We start from the raw sequence: 15,664 nt of genomic DNA, 5'->3' as shown, positions 1-15,664 counted from the left end.
AATTTGACAATTTCGTATATGTATATATTTTTGGTCATTTCTATCCACATTTCTCTCCCTCATCCCCTCCTCACTCCTCCTGAGCCTCCTCAGATGTGCCCCCTCCTGCTTTCAAATATTGTGTTTTGTTTGTTTTTCTGTGACCCACTGATTTTAATTATGGTTGCTTGTATAAGCATGGGTGAGGAGTTATTTACCGGTGCATGGGCAACTTATCAGTGGCTTTAACACAGAAGAATATAGCTTCCATATCCCCAGCAACCATGACTTTCCAATAACTCCAAAGAGAAGGGTAGGGCCTCATGTGCCCCTCCCTCGTCCATGCTGGAATGTTGACAGGCTCTATCTTATGTAGGTCTTATGCAGGTAATCTCAGCTGCTGAGTTCATGAGGGCAGTGACCACGCCATGTCCAGAGGTTAGTGTTTCCCAGCATTCCTCCCCATTTTCTGTTTCTTGCGTTCTTTATGTCTCCTCTTGCATGATGACACTTGAGCCTTGGAGGAGTGATCCAGATGTGCCATTTTGGGCTGAACACTCAACAGACACTTAGGCTCAGCACTTTGTCTAGTAAAGCTAATGAATACAGTTTCCTCAATGAGAATACCAGAGTCACATTATAATCTCTTGGGTCTTTTGCATTATGAAATGAAACCCAGGGATATTTCTCTGCTTATAATCCCTGCATAAGCAAAGGAAGCATTTTGTTTAACTGGTGGCCAAAATGCACTTGAGGTCACACACATTCCTTTCTGTAGCTTTTCCCCATGTTTTGTTTGTCACTGTTTGTTAAAGAGTTCAGATACTGAACTAAACAATCCAGACATCTAACCTATCATATTTTAGTATATTCATACTTTGAAATATTATTTAGTAATTGTCCTAGTTTGCTTTATGTTGCTGCCCAAAGGCAACTTGAGGGGAAAAAAAGGAATTTATTTCATCTTACACTTCTGGGTCACGGTCCATCCCTAAGGGAAGTCAGGATAGGAATTCAAGCAGGAATCTGAAGCAGAAACTGGAAAGGAATGTTGCTTACTGGCTTGCTCTCTGGCTCATACTTAGCTTTCTTATATAGTCCAGAACCACTTGTCCAGGAATGGTGTCACCCACAGTGGAATGAGTCCTTCTAAATTAATTATCAGCCTAGACAATCTCTCACAGACATGACCAAGGCCAATCTAATCCATGAAATTCTTCAGTTCAAGTTCTCTCTTCCCGGGTTATTCTAGGTTGTCACGTTGACAATGAAAACTAACCAGCACAGTAATCAAAACTAAAACTCCAATAAAAACCAATACCATAAGACCCCCAATGGATTAATGAAACATTCAATGATATCAATCAATTTCAAAACAAAAATTGTAACTGGACACTAAATGATACTATATGATTGTGTTTAAGCAAAGTTCAAGATTATGTAATTTAAGAAAGTAAAAATTAGAAAAGTGCTTGCCACCAGGGAAGGAGAACGAATTGGGGCCAGGAAGAAACATTTTATGTAATAGAAATATTCTGTATCATTAAAATTTAATTATACCAAACTTGGTCAATTGTATATTTAGGACACATGCTTTTTACTATTGGTATACATTTGCTTAAATATAGAAAATTTAAAAATACATAATGCAAAGCAAGAATATAGAACTTTAAAATGCAACAGGAAATATGGGGATGCACAAAATGAGACTGACCAGCCTGAAAGTTTCAAGTCAAGTCAAGTCAAGGAAGACACTTTTGCCAGAACAAAGTGGAAAGGCAGTTGAGGTTTTATTTCAAAGTCATACAGGCCCATCCAAAGAGAATGCCTGCCATCAGGGAGGTTCAGAGAATCAGATAAGCCCTAGAATGAGCTATCAAGAGGCAATGAATTATTTCCTGTTTGTACAGCCCACCCCCCAGTAGGCCAGGAGACCCTTGACCAGGTGAATAGTTCAACATGGCTTCTTCAGTGGAAGAAAGCTCTTAGGCTCCAGTTGGCTAGTAGGAAGCCAGGTGGATGGCCCCTTCTTTGCTGCCATGTTGCAGCTGGCCTGGCCCTTGTGCTGTTGTCAAGAATGAGAGCTTCAGGGTTAGGAGAGGAATCGATTCCCATCCTCATGGCCCTTGCTATGTGAGTGCATGTTGATAAAGTGATTCCAGAGCTCTTTGAAGAGCCCATTGATTTGTGTTTACAACTCACACAAGCTGGACTGCCTTCTGCCAGGGGACAGGGCAAATGTGTGTGTGTGTGTGTGTGTGTGTGTGTGTGTGTGTGTGTGTGTGATTTCTTTCTCTAGGGTGCGGTGGAATGGAGTTTTTAGCTACTTAAGTGATTTTCCTGATCATATTCTATTCTTGCTGGTATATGTGCTTAGTTAACTAGCCTACTTTTAAAAAGACACACAAAGAAAAGGGGAAAGAAGTTTATATTTTGTTTCCTAAACCCTGTCTACACAGACTTCAGGAGCCTGGGTCATGGTTTATTTTATCTGTACTAAATCTAGGGCTTCTTTCCTCTTGCATTTAAATGTATAATGGGGAAAATACTCAAAAAAGTTGCTGCTACAGCTGGAGGAGGAGAATTTAATGCTCATACAGACGCTGGGGAAAAGTTCAGTTTCAATTGTGTGTTTTTAAATCTAGAATTTTTCAATCCTATCAGAATAAAGACTAAACAATGTTTCTCAGATATTCAAAAGCTATGTTTGGGTATGTATTTTTACTAACACAGATAACATATATGTAAGTGAATTGACAAACTTTCTTAAATTTATATTAAAAACAAGTATGCTATTCATTTTCCATTCTTATGACTTCCATGTGCTTTCTGTGTGGAGCTGGAACACTCCATGCTTAGGTCTTCCACATGCTTTCTGTGTGGGAGCTGGAAATCTGGGGTCCTGCCTATGCCACAGATGAGTGTAAAATCTTAGCATGGTCATTGGAACATATCAAACTTAGAAAGTTTGATACAAAGCATTAAAATTGTTGAGTTGGTATAAGGCATTAAATACACAACAAAGCCAAATTTTAGACTGTGTGTTTTGGATTAGATATGGATTCTTCAATGTAATTTAAAAAACAATTTATGCCCCTTGTGGTTAATCTCACACACGATTGAATATTGCCTGTAAATCAGGTAAATATAATCTATCTAGTGAATACAGTCAACCCTTGATATCTATGAATTTTGCCTCCAAAGATTCCACCAACCATACACGGAAAATATTCATAAAAGTTGCAGCTGTACTGAACATTGTGAATGTTTTTGTCCTGTCATTATTCCCTAAACAATACATAGCAATATATATATTACAATAACTGCAGAACATTTATATTGTGTCAGGTATTATAGGTAATGTAAGGATAATGAGAAATATCTGGGAGCATGGGCATAGCTTATATGCAAATATATGGTTTTATGTAAGGGACTTGAGTATTCATGGATTTGGGTATCTGTGAGAGCTCCTTGTAGACAGATACTGAAGGAAGACTATGGCAATAGGTAAAGAACAGGGAGATGCAATCTTATAAACTAGGCTCTTGGAAGGTAATTGTACATGTCACCAATATCATTGCCCTCATGGAGATGTTTACTATTCTTGGAAAGTTGGGCTGAATGCTGCCTGCCCAGTGCTGTGCATGAGTGGAATCTCTAGGGCTTTAGTGAGCCTTGGTTGGTTTAATTGGAAGTGTTTCTCTTTGGGGATTCTATCACATTCTCCATGATTTGCCTTCCCCGGCTCCAGCTTTGCTTTCATTTTCCTGTGGCAATTGTATAAATAATGCAGAGGTCTCACTGCTGAGGAGGAGAAATGAGACCCAGATGTCAGAAAGGGAAAGCACAGCAGCTAAAAGCTGGCAAATCAGAGTGGTGAACACAATCAGGGGTGGGTGAGCCATGGGGAGCCTGGGAATCACTAAGGGAGGTGTGTACAGGGGGGTAACTTCGTGTACACGGGACCCAATTAGCTTGCAGAGAAACAAGAATGGGACCAAGGGAAGCGTATGAAAGATGAGGAAGGTATGTGAGGAGCATAGCAATTGTGGTTCTGATCAGCTTTTTTTTTTTTTTTTTTTTTTTGCTGAACGAGAAACAGTAGAACTCACATTTGTATGAATTAAATTAACCTTACAATTTAGCTCAGAAGTGCATTTACTGGAAAAGTTTCTAGGGAAGGCATAAGAACCAGATTGCAAAATCATAATCTAATCCACAGCGTATACTAGGCTAATGAAGAAACTGAGACCCAGAGAGGAGAATCAGTTTAGCGAAAAGTTGGAAGTTCAAAACAAAACACTTCAGCTCAAACAAAACGAAATGAAACTGCATGGAGTCTTTAGATCTCCATCTATTCCTATGGTCCTTGATTTGGGGAAAAGCATGATCATTGCCTATTTATTTAAATCCTTAATTCTTAGCCTCATTCTTAACATCTTGCTCACTATTGCCTTTAATCCCCTTAGTTTTCAAGTCCTATAGATTCTACATCCTCATAAATCTTCCTCCTTTTATTCTTTCTAAAAAACTTTATTATTCATGTATATGTGTGTGCGTGTGTGTGTGTGTGTGTGTGTGTGTGTGAGAGAGAGAGAGAGAGAGAGAGAGAGAGAGAGAGAGAGAGATGGGAGAGAGGGAGAACACAGCACATGAGTACATAAATGTGCAGGCCACAGTATAGAGGTCTCAATTGGTTCTTTCCTTCTACCATTCCAGGAATCAAACTCATGTGTTCAGGCTTGCCCAGAAAGAGTTCTACCCACTCTGCCATTTTGCTAGCCATAACTTCCTTTCTATACATAGTTTTTCTGATGAATTAAGCTAGGCCCTTTGTCATCTCTCCTGCTTGTCTCTTTCCTTGGATCCATTCTTTTAAAAAATATTTTGTGATTTTTTAAATATTATGTATATGAGTGTATTTCCTATACGTGTATAAGTGCATCCATGTCCTGCAGTGCCCACAGAGGTAAGAAGAGGGTGTTGGATCCCGTGGAGCTGGAGTTATGACTGTTTTAGCAACCATCTGGTGCTGGGAATTGAACCCTGGTCTTCTGAAAGAACAGCCTGTGCTTTTAACTGCTGAGCCATCTCTCCAGTCCCTTAGATCCATTCTTAACTCTGACCTATGAATGTGATCCTGCTTTTCCTCCTGGCTCATGTACCTTAAAGACTCTTAAGCCACCTTCAGGAAAATGCCCAGATATAAAATGGCATACGAATGCATCAGCAACCAGCCTACTATTCTTGTCTACACTGACTTAGGATCCATTCTTTCCTGCTATGCTTATATGGTCATGAGCCTTTGGGGGCAGGGAGTGGAATGTGGTGGTTTGAATGAGACTGTCCCCCCATAGGCTCCAAATAATTGGACATTTTGCCACAAGTTGGTAGCACTGTTTTGGGAGGTCTTAGAAGGTGTGGCTATACTAGAGGAAGCATGTCACTGGGGGTGGGCTTAGAGAGTTCTTAAGCCTTGCTGGATCTCAAGTCGCTATTTTGTTTCCTGTGCCTGCTTGAAGATGTGAGTTCTCTGCTTCCACTCTTCCAGTCACCTCCTGCCACCATGCCTCCCAGCCAAGATGGACTATAATTCCTTTGGAACTGTAAGCTCAAATAAACTCTTCTTTCTATAAATTGCTTTGGTCAGTATTTTTGTCACAGCAACAGAAAAGAGATTAATACACAAGTCCTCAAAGGAATACCTCCATGTTGTCCATTTTTCATTAGCTTGGTAAGATTCATCTGAGGTTACAACATTTCTTTGTGATTACCAGGTTACAAAATTGGGACAATACCTACTTCATCATGAGATAATTATTATAATTTTATATTAATATGTACAGTTTTAGCATTTGACTATACAATAATGTGTTCTGTAATATGCATTTTATATGTCTTTGTATCGTGGCTGGAGCTTCCTAAGTTTTCAACTTGTTTAACTATTAATTATTGTTGTTGCTATGGAGGACAGTACAATGTTATATTAAATTTTCAATTTTTTCCTGCAGACATCCACACATGCAGTAAATATTTGTTAGATAAGCTGATGAGTAAGTAAGATAGGGTTGTTGATTAACCTAGGGATGTTGCAGGCCCCAAACTGGGCACTCCCACTGCTATTCTGGTATAGAATTTTACTGGAAGAAAATACTACTATCAGATCTTTCAATAGAAAAGAAAAGGATTCCTTAACTGAAATAACTTGGTGATTTTTCTTGTAACGGCCCCCTGCAGTTTGGAGGAACACATGTTTCATATAATTAACAGGACTTTATTTTTAGGGATGTCATTTGAGCGACAAGCAGAACAATGTCTCCATTTCCTTCAATCCGAATCCTCAGAGGCCACTAGAACTCCTAGGGCTTCGCAGTGTTCATTCGCACAGGTGAATAGGTCTATAATTTGTCATTTACCTCAGCTTTCAGCATCTGTAAGGATCAGGAAGAAAAAAATTACAGCTTTTATCTCCAGTTGAATCCAGCATTTAAGGAGCTCCTGTCACTATGCAGCCTTCTGGCTTTATTGAGACATCTGTTGCTAAGACACAGGCTTAATTTGTTTGCACACTCTTCATAAGAATGGTGGCTGTTTATTCACACAGAAAACTGAGGTGTAAGAGAGAAAGGTTGGTTCAGGATTAAATCTTAAACAGTTATTTTGTTCGTTTCACTAGAGAAGAGGTTTTGAAAGTGTGGTCCTCCCACCAGGGCCATCAGTCTCACATGGGAGCTTATCAGAAATACAGACTCTTGGGCCTGCCTGACAAATAACTGCATCACAGAAATGTTGGGATTTAGCTCAGCAGTCTGTCTCACTAAGTCCTGCGGTTATCCACATACCCATTAATACATGAGACCCATTGCTAGGGAGCTGAGGCTAGAGCATCATTTATCAGTGGGACGGTGAAAGTCAAATTCACTGTTGGGAGGTGCACGTGGCATCCAATTCCCTCCTCCCAAGGTCCGTGCCACAGCCTGAGAAAAAAATTCTCCAAACCCCGATTTGAAGAATCTTGACGATTTTATTGGACTTGTTAACTGAGCTTAGGGTGTGGGCTTACTTACAGACAAGCACCCCCGCCCCCATTCACAGCTGATGCTGAAAGTCCACAACCAGACATAAATTTTATGGTTCCGGACAGCCTTACAAAATGGCGAGAGACCAGCCTCGAAGTTTTCCCAGCTTTTATACCCTTAGGCCCTCCACTGTAAGCAGCTATAGTCAACCAATTGGCTGGAAGAGGGAAGGGGAGTGGCTTCTTTGCAGAGTGTGGGAAGGAGGTGGGTCCATGGCTTGTCATCGCAGGGTCAGAGGAACATCTTCTGGGTCACAGATGGTAAAAGGAGAAACTATTTTTCCTTTGCTGAAAAATCATGAGATAGGCATACCTAGGGTAGCTGTTTTGAAAGAGTATGCCCATTTTCTTTAAAGCCCACCATAACTATCCTATGTCCTTCCCCTAACTAAGATCAGATATGAGCACAGCATTAGAAGATAAGTACACACCATAACTAGGGGGGAAATAGCTTAAAAACCAAAATAATCACTAGAATTTTCTTTGAAATGGGAAATACACATAGGAATGGAGTCTAAGGGTGATTAATAAGGACAGAACATACTGCTAGATTTGGGCTGAGATCATTAACAAGAGTACATAATCTAGCCAGGTATGATGGCACATGCCTCTAATTTCACCCCTCATGAGGTAGAGGCAGGTGGCTCTCTATGAGTTTAGGGGAAGCTTGGTCTACATAGTGAGTTCCAGGTCAGGAGGGGCTTTAGGGAGATCCTGTCGCAAAAAGACCATAAAAAAAAAAAAAAGAGTCCATGATCTAGAGGTAGTCAGCCTGAATAACTAGTCGTGATCTAATAGCTTAATTGACTGCTTGACTAACCCCTTTGCTTAAGAACTACCCAATTTAGCAGATGAAGACATTAAAGCTTCCTAAGTAGAAGGTGAAATGCATTTCCAAAGACTTAAGAGGGTAAGGTGCATACTAGATTTATCTTGTGAGATCCACACCCACCTCCTGTCTATGAGAAGAGACATTTACTAAGGCAGTGAGAATGCATTAGTGGAGGAGCATCTTCATTCCTGCAAAATGCTGAAGTCTGTCTGCATTGAAGGCCAAGTCTATAGGGGACACCACCATTGATACAGGGTGGAGAGTATGGATCCTAGAGTTGCAGAGCTCATAGAGTAGTGTTTAAGCACTAACATGGACATGGGCCCAGCAGCCCTCAGAGTCTTTTGTAGATCTGACACTTTCCATCTATAAACTAATATTGCTACTTCATGTTTCTTTTGCTTAGGTTTTGCATACTATACAAATTTTATAGACTTTTCTTTTAGACACAGGGTGTCATGTGGTCCAGGCTAGCCTCAAACTCACTATGGCGTTCAAGAATGACCTTGAACTCCTGATCCATTTGGATCCACATCTCTAGTGTTGGGATTATAGATGTGTTACCACACCTCACCATATATTTACTTTTAAATTACGTTTTTGTATTTAAAATGGATGTCTTTGGGGGCCGAATATATTTAAAGTTGCTCATTTATCTAATCTGACATTGTCTCTTAGTGTATATTTAACCATTTGCATTATTTATATGTTTGTACTGAAATCTACCATCGTGTTAGATATTTTATATTTACTTAATCTGTTTTTAGAGCCTCCATTCTTGTTTGATCTGTCTTGTATTCACTGACCACTCCGTAAGTCCACTTTATCTTTTCAACTGAATTTTTATTTATGCTCCTTGAAATAATTTAATGTTTTCTCTGTTGTTTATAGTATCCATCTTTAAGGAATCAGAACCTTCCTTCACTTAATATATTTCATCATATACATTATGAAAACCTTATAAAAGTATATCTCCATTTATTTCCCCTGTATTTTATGATGCTGTGCTGGCACATTTACTTTTACCTGTGTTGCTACACTGCTACCATTTTGCAGTGGAGTATCATTTACATTTTAGTGTAATTAAGATGAAGAAAAAAATGTTTTGTTTTGTTTTTACCATTACATATTATTATTTTTCAATGCTTTTCTAGTTCATTGATTCAAAGAGGCTGTTACTTCTAGAGACTACAGTAGTTGGGGCTCCTAAAGTTCTGTGTCAGGAATGAGAAAGGCTAGCTGTTGGTCTTCATGAGGCCACATTTTTATACTCTGTAATGTCTTTTTCCTGTGTTGACAAGAAGGGTCATAGAAAAATAAATACCTCTTGAGGCAGAGTGAAGAGCTACGGGGAGGGGTGCAGGGCTTAGACAACAATAACAAACTGCAAACATTGGAAAGCTACTGACAGAGATCTGGAGTCTAATCAACCAACTGGCCAAACCCATAGAATGTAGGAACTTCCAGGCCTTCTATTTAGCAGTTGAGAAGTATTATGAGACCGTGACTGCTGTGCTCACCCTATTCATCCCTTTCCAATGTGAGTGCTTAGTGGGAATTTCATGGACTCATTTAGGCAGTGCAACTAGGTGAGCAGAAAGGAAAGACATACCATTTTTTTCAAGGACCAGGAGATAAGGTTTATAGAGAATATAGAAAGTATAATGAGATCTTAGACTGAATAGCTGACATAATTATAAGGTAAAATGCTTGGTGTACCTTCCTTGGAGAAGAGATTTGTATATTTTGCATCTAGAATGGTGGGGAGCATATTTATGTAGACTAAAAGAGCAGATGATTATAGCACTTAGCTCTTATTGGATAAAAAAATGACCCCAAATTTAGTGGCTTAAACAAAAGCTGTATATTATATTTAGTGATTTTTGAACGAGACTCATCGATGTCAGCTGGATGACTCTTCTTCTTTGGCAAGGGTGGCCAGGGCTGGATTCATTCACATGTCTGGCATTAGCTGGGTCAATGGGGATGACTTGACATCCTGTCTTTCATTTTCCTGCAGGCTAGCCTGTGCATATTATCAAATATAACCCAGCTGTCACAAGTTTCCCAGGGATGTCAGGATAGCAAATCCAAGTACAAGTGATTTATAACTTCAGCTTGTCCATTCTTAATAAACAAAAGATGTCACAAATTTGAGGCTCAAAAGGGGAAGAAACATATACTACCCTTTGATAGCAATGGAGCACAGTGCATTGCAAAATGCATGCATACAAGGATGGGAAGAGTTTGGGGTCATTGTTTAGATTTCATTATTTTTCTTAATTATTGAACATCTCGTTCTATAGTAATAGGATTTTCTGTCACTGCCATTTTTATTGTGACTTGCCAAGAAAACACATAAAAGGAATGTAATTTCTATCTCCAATGATAACGGTGGCCATGCAACTTTCTTTGACCAATAGAATGTGAGCAAATGTTGTCTTTGCTTCAGTAAAAACTTCAACAGCTATGAAACAAATATACCTTTGCTATTGATTTTCTCTTGTCACTAGCACATGTAAAATTAAGGTTATTTCCATAGCTTAAATCCTAGACTGAAGTTACAGAGCAGCATTTCAGCTGGTCTGTGGCATGAATACTAAAATAGACTGTGTTTGAGAAATCCTTGAGTTTTAGTTGTTGTTCCTTGATACTGAACCTGGAGAAATTTGCATTGATTTATTAACTCCTCTATACATATTTAGTATATCGCTTTAAAATGGGCCTTGCCTATTTCTTTTTAAAAATTATTTTAAAATTCTGTTATCTATTTTTGAAATGCTATTGATTCTATTCTCTTCCATCCCTGACCCTGTATTCTTCTATCCATAAGGGGATTTTTTTTAAAAAGGAGCTATTCATGACTTGGATTTCTTAGTAGTCTGTTTCCTCCTAACAGCCCTACAATCAACCTTCCCCCCGATAGCTTTATCAATGCAAGTGTCCAAGTTACCAGTGAACCCCAAGTGGGGTTCCGTCTGAGAAATCTCACATTTCAAACATGTAAGAAACCAGTGAACCCAGTTTAGATTTATTTTCTCCTCTTGATTGGCTATTGTAGGTCTTCTGTGATTTCCATGGTCACTCACAGAAGAAGAATGTGTTCCTTTATGGATGTAGCATGAAAGAAACCTTATGGCAAGCAGGATGCACTGTGGGTGGATCTGCTCTCTTGGAGGATGTCAGCTACAGGGTAAGTCATTATAAAGTATGTTAGAACTACAATCTTACTTTGTAGAGCTGTCTATCATCCACCTTTTTTTTCTAGGCATTGATCTAGACCCTCAGTTCTCACTCATCTTTTTTTCCTCTCAAAATAACTACTTTGATCAATATGACTATAGAGTTATAACATAAGCAGGCTAGAGGTTTGTGTATCTTTTTGACATTTGTGTTGAATTATTTCTTAATACCTGGTAGCTTTGTATGTTATCTTCTCCATGGCCTGATATAGTATAAATGACATGAGATTTGGAGAGAGGAAGACTGATTTGAATGTCTGGCTTTTTAATTATTAGGTTTGTGAGTATGAACCACTAAAATTACCTTCGAAACATCTTTCTACCATAGCAAAATGAAGAAAAACAGTGATTTTTAATTTTTTATGTAGATTATGGGAGGGACACAATCATGCTGAACACAAAAGAACTTTTAGTGGACACAAATGTTAAACAAATTTAAGGCTTTTGTATCCATATTCCTATGTATTAACATTCTATGAAAAGCAGAACACTGAACCTAACTTTTCTTCATGTGGCTTCCAGGGTTATGAGCTGCACTACCCTCACATTAGCTCAGATAGGAGGTAAAAGAAGGAAAAGAAGGAAGAACCATTCCACGTCAGGATAACACAGCTGTTTGTTGAAGTATCAGGAAGAGACGGAATAGGCAAAGATGTCCAAATGAAAGTTAAAAACTAACTTTTGTTTCAAATTTCTGAAGAATAGGATAAAATTATGATGATGACAACTTGCTCTTATAAATATCTTGTTATTCTAAGCTGGGTATGGCAGCACATGCCTTTAATCCCAGTACTCAGGAGATAGTGGCAGGCAGATCTCTGTGAGTTCAAGGCCAGCCTGGTCTACATAGCAAGCTCTAGGCCAACTGAGGCTACAGGGAGGCCCTGCCTCAAAAAGACAAAAACAAACAAACAAACAAACAAATCTCTTATTATTCTGAGTATTCCAATTTACTGTGCACAAAATAGATTTATCTCTAAGGTTAATAATGATATTAAAAGAAAAAAAATGTCCATCAAACTAGGCAAGAATAGTGGTAATTCTAGTATTCAGGAGGCTGAAACAGAAGGATGAGTTCAAGCTCTTGTTAATCAGTTACCCCAAGGTTCTTATAGCAGAATCAGGAGCTTATCTTCAGTAATCTATTAGCTTTAAGGCTTAACCAGATTAACAATGACATATCATCATAAGAATCCTTGTTGCATACTATTATTTAGTAAACAAGTATGTTAGGACATTCTCCTTGGTGCTTATGCCAACCTGTAAAGAACAATTTCTCATGCCCAGTGTGTGTTAGATTTAAAATATACCATTCAGTCTTACATAGTATGAGTTTTCAAATCTTTCCCTTTCCTAGAAAAGGTAAGAATATTTATGGATAATTCTCTACATAGAAACAGAGGCAAGAAAAATCAAACTCTAATAGCACTCCTATACAAAGAGGACATGAAAAATGGCAAAGGCATGGTGGCATCCTGACTGTCTTAGTTACTTTTCCTTTTGTTATGTTAAAACACCCAGACAAAAGTAGCTTAAGAGGGTAAGGGTTTATCTTGACTCTCAGTATAAGGTATAGTCTATCGTGTCAGGGAAGTCAAAGCAGCAAGAGCTTGAAGTGGTTAGTCTTAACACATACACAATCAGGAGAATTATAAATGCTTGTGCTCAGTCCCCCTTTTCCTTTTTATACAGTGCAGAATCCCAATCTAGAGAATGCTGCCAAGCATAGTGAGTGGGTCTTCCCACCTCAGTCATCATCATTAAGATACTGTCATGTCCCAAGGCCATGATCTCATCAAGTTGATAAGTTATACTAGCCATTACAATGACCAATTAATAGAGTGAGTTCTTTCTTCTACATTTCAATTTTAGCATATGGCTTATGGTATTTAGTTAATAAATACAAGAAATATTTTAAGTCCAGTTTAGTGTCAAGGCAAAAGGCATGCTATGACAGAGGCAGATATGCCAGTTTCTGTCTCTCAAAGCAAGCACAGTAGTGTTTGATAGTGATGCTCTTAAATCCTAGTTCATGTGCACACTGACAGTCATCTATGATTCATTATGTGGGATTGTTCTGTGGCCTGAGTCTCAGTTATTTCCTTTGTAAAATGCTAGAGTAAAAGTTTTTAAAAAGTTTATTAATTTGTGTCTGTTGATACTCTCGGGTTCTTCAAAGTTTATTGATAGGCTACTAAGCAAAATGAGTAAGAAGAAAAGTGGGTAATATTTGACCTCTTCTCTAACTTTTAATCCAAAGAGCCTTGATTTACAGTTCTTGGATAATATGTATTTCCTTCTAGCATTGATATTTTAAATCTAGGGTGCAATGATCTACAAATAATGACCATGATCATGGTCTTTTGCCTAAAATGTGCTTTTGGTATGTGCAAATGGATCTTTTCAGAATTGAGAGGGCTTATTTGCTGTATCATGAGAAAATGGAGACCCCCATAGAAAGCTTCTTTGAAAAATAAGGGTTACAGCCCTCACACCTGCCAGGAGTCAATAGCCTGAGAGTGTATTTACATTTCAAATGGAGGAATTCTATCAGAGACTTCCTTGTCCTGTGGTATTATTATCAAAGTGACAGTTATATACCCTATTATACTTCATGTTACAACATTATTCAATTTTATTATCAACTTTATCAGGACTACTTCTGTTTACATTGGTATAAACACGTCAGAGAGTACTTCAAAACACAAGTATCAAAAAGGACAAAATTGACAAAAGTTAGATTTTAAGCCTCTAGATATGGATCAAATATAGACCACAACTGAGAAACACTTAATCTTAAAAACTATTTGAGTTTCATGTAGGAACAATCAGAACCTGGCTTACTTAATATGGGGGCTAGAGAGATGGCTCAGTGGTTAAGAGCACTGGCTAATCTTGCAGAGGACCTGGGTTGGAGTCCCAGCACCTACATGGTGACTAACAACCATCTGTAACTCCAGTTCCAGGGGATCTGATGCCCTCTTCTGACCTCTGTGGGCATTGCACAATATGGTTGCACTTACATGCAGGTAATACATGCATTCACATAAAATAAAATAATAAAATATTTTTTAAAGAGATATATAATTTAGACAAATTCATTCACCTTCCCAGCACCTCCACCCCATCTCCTGTAGCATGAGTATTGGCCCATTTCTTCTCTTGGCACCCCAGACCTCTGGATTATCCTCTTGGCCCAGACTCCCCACCGCTTCCTGATTCTTTGCACCCAGACCAACCCAGTTCCTCAGTCTAGTCCCCTGGAGCCCTCAAAGCCTGTTCCCTCCTCCACCTTGCCTTTATATTTCTGGACCAGCCTTCATCCCTAGATAGCACAACCCCCAACTTCTTTAGGACAGCGTCATTCCTGGGTGGGTTTGACCACATCCACTGTGCCTTGACTCCCACAACCTCATTCATGCTCCCAGCTCTCCACCCCATCTCTCCTATCATGGGGCCTCACACATTTCTTCTCTTGGCACCCCAGACCTCATGTCTACCCTCTTGTCCCAGAATCCCCACTTTTCCTGACCCTTTGCACCCAGACTAACCCAATTCCTGTCTAGTCCCCTAAAGTCCTCAAAGCCTTTTCTCTTCCCTACTTTGCTTTTGCATACCTGAGACCACCCTTCATCACTGGCTGTCCCACCCCAACCTGTATTCCTGAGACCAGCCTCCTTCCCTGCTTGCTCTGGATTCCTGAGACCAGCCTCCTTCCCTGATTGCCTGAGAGTTCTGAATCCTACCTCTACCTAGCAATCCTCCCAAATTGTATGGTGTCTGCTGACTAGAGGGATCCAGACCTTAGGAGAAAGCCGGAGAGCATCTGCTCCTTATCCAACTTGGGCCTCTGTGGGAACTCTTGAGCAGCAGGATGAAAGAAATCTGGCCCCTTGAGTATAAAATCCAAAGAGAGAACCTGAAGCTAGACCAACCAACTTTTCATGCTCAACAAGTAAACCACAACGGCACATAAAGTTTACAAACAGAAGTAGACTTAAACTCAGCAAAGGAAGGCTTGAGTATAACACAAGAATAAGAAACTACAGAAGATATCGATATGTCAAAGTCACAGTGAAAAAACTATTAACATGAAAAACTCAAATAATATATCCCCACCAAGTACCAACAGTCCTCTATAGGAGTACAATGAGAACTCCCTAGAGATAACACAGGACATGGAACTTAAAAGAACAGTAATAAACATGATTGAAGAATAAAGTGATTTTAAAGACTACACAAAAAAGAAATCAAAGAACTGAAAGACGATAAGGATAAAATTCTGAATGAATTCAGAAAAGATTTAGAAATATTGAAGAATACTCAGGTTGAAATGAAGAAGGAAGTGAATTGCTCAGTAAGCCAATTAGAAGCAACAGGAGAAAGCCTCACCAATAGGATAAATGAAATGGAAAACAGAATATCAAGACTGGAAGATAAAGTGGATGAATTAGACGACTCAAGCAAAGATTATAAAAAATTTAAGAAAACACAAAAATGGAATATGTAGGAATTGAGTGATAGTGATATCCT

The 15,664-nt window shown here is 39.0% G+C and overlaps 1 protein-coding gene across 1 annotated transcript in view; it reads left to right on the top strand.

The window, feature by feature from the left end:
• Positions 1–15,664, top strand: part of Agbl1 (ATP/GTP binding protein like 1) — a 912,025-nt gene that overhangs the window by 463,079 nt on the left and 433,282 nt on the right. The window contains exon 20 of the mRNA XM_008852348.2: positions 10,951–11,082. Within this exon, the coding sequence (XP_008850570.2) occupies positions 10,951–11,082 (132 nt within the window). The remainder of the gene's footprint in view (positions 1–10,950; positions 11,083–15,664) is intronic.

The sequence above is a fragment of the Nannospalax galili genome, unplaced genomic scaffold, assembly GCF_000622305.1.
Source record: "Nannospalax galili isolate Female #2095 unplaced genomic scaffold, S.galili_v1.0 scaffold63, whole genome shotgun sequence".
Classification (NCBI taxonomy): domain Eukaryota; kingdom Metazoa; phylum Chordata; class Mammalia; order Rodentia; family Spalacidae; genus Nannospalax; species Nannospalax galili.
Note: the sequence above shows the minus strand (reverse complement) of the source record. Positions and strands in the feature narration are given on the sequence as shown.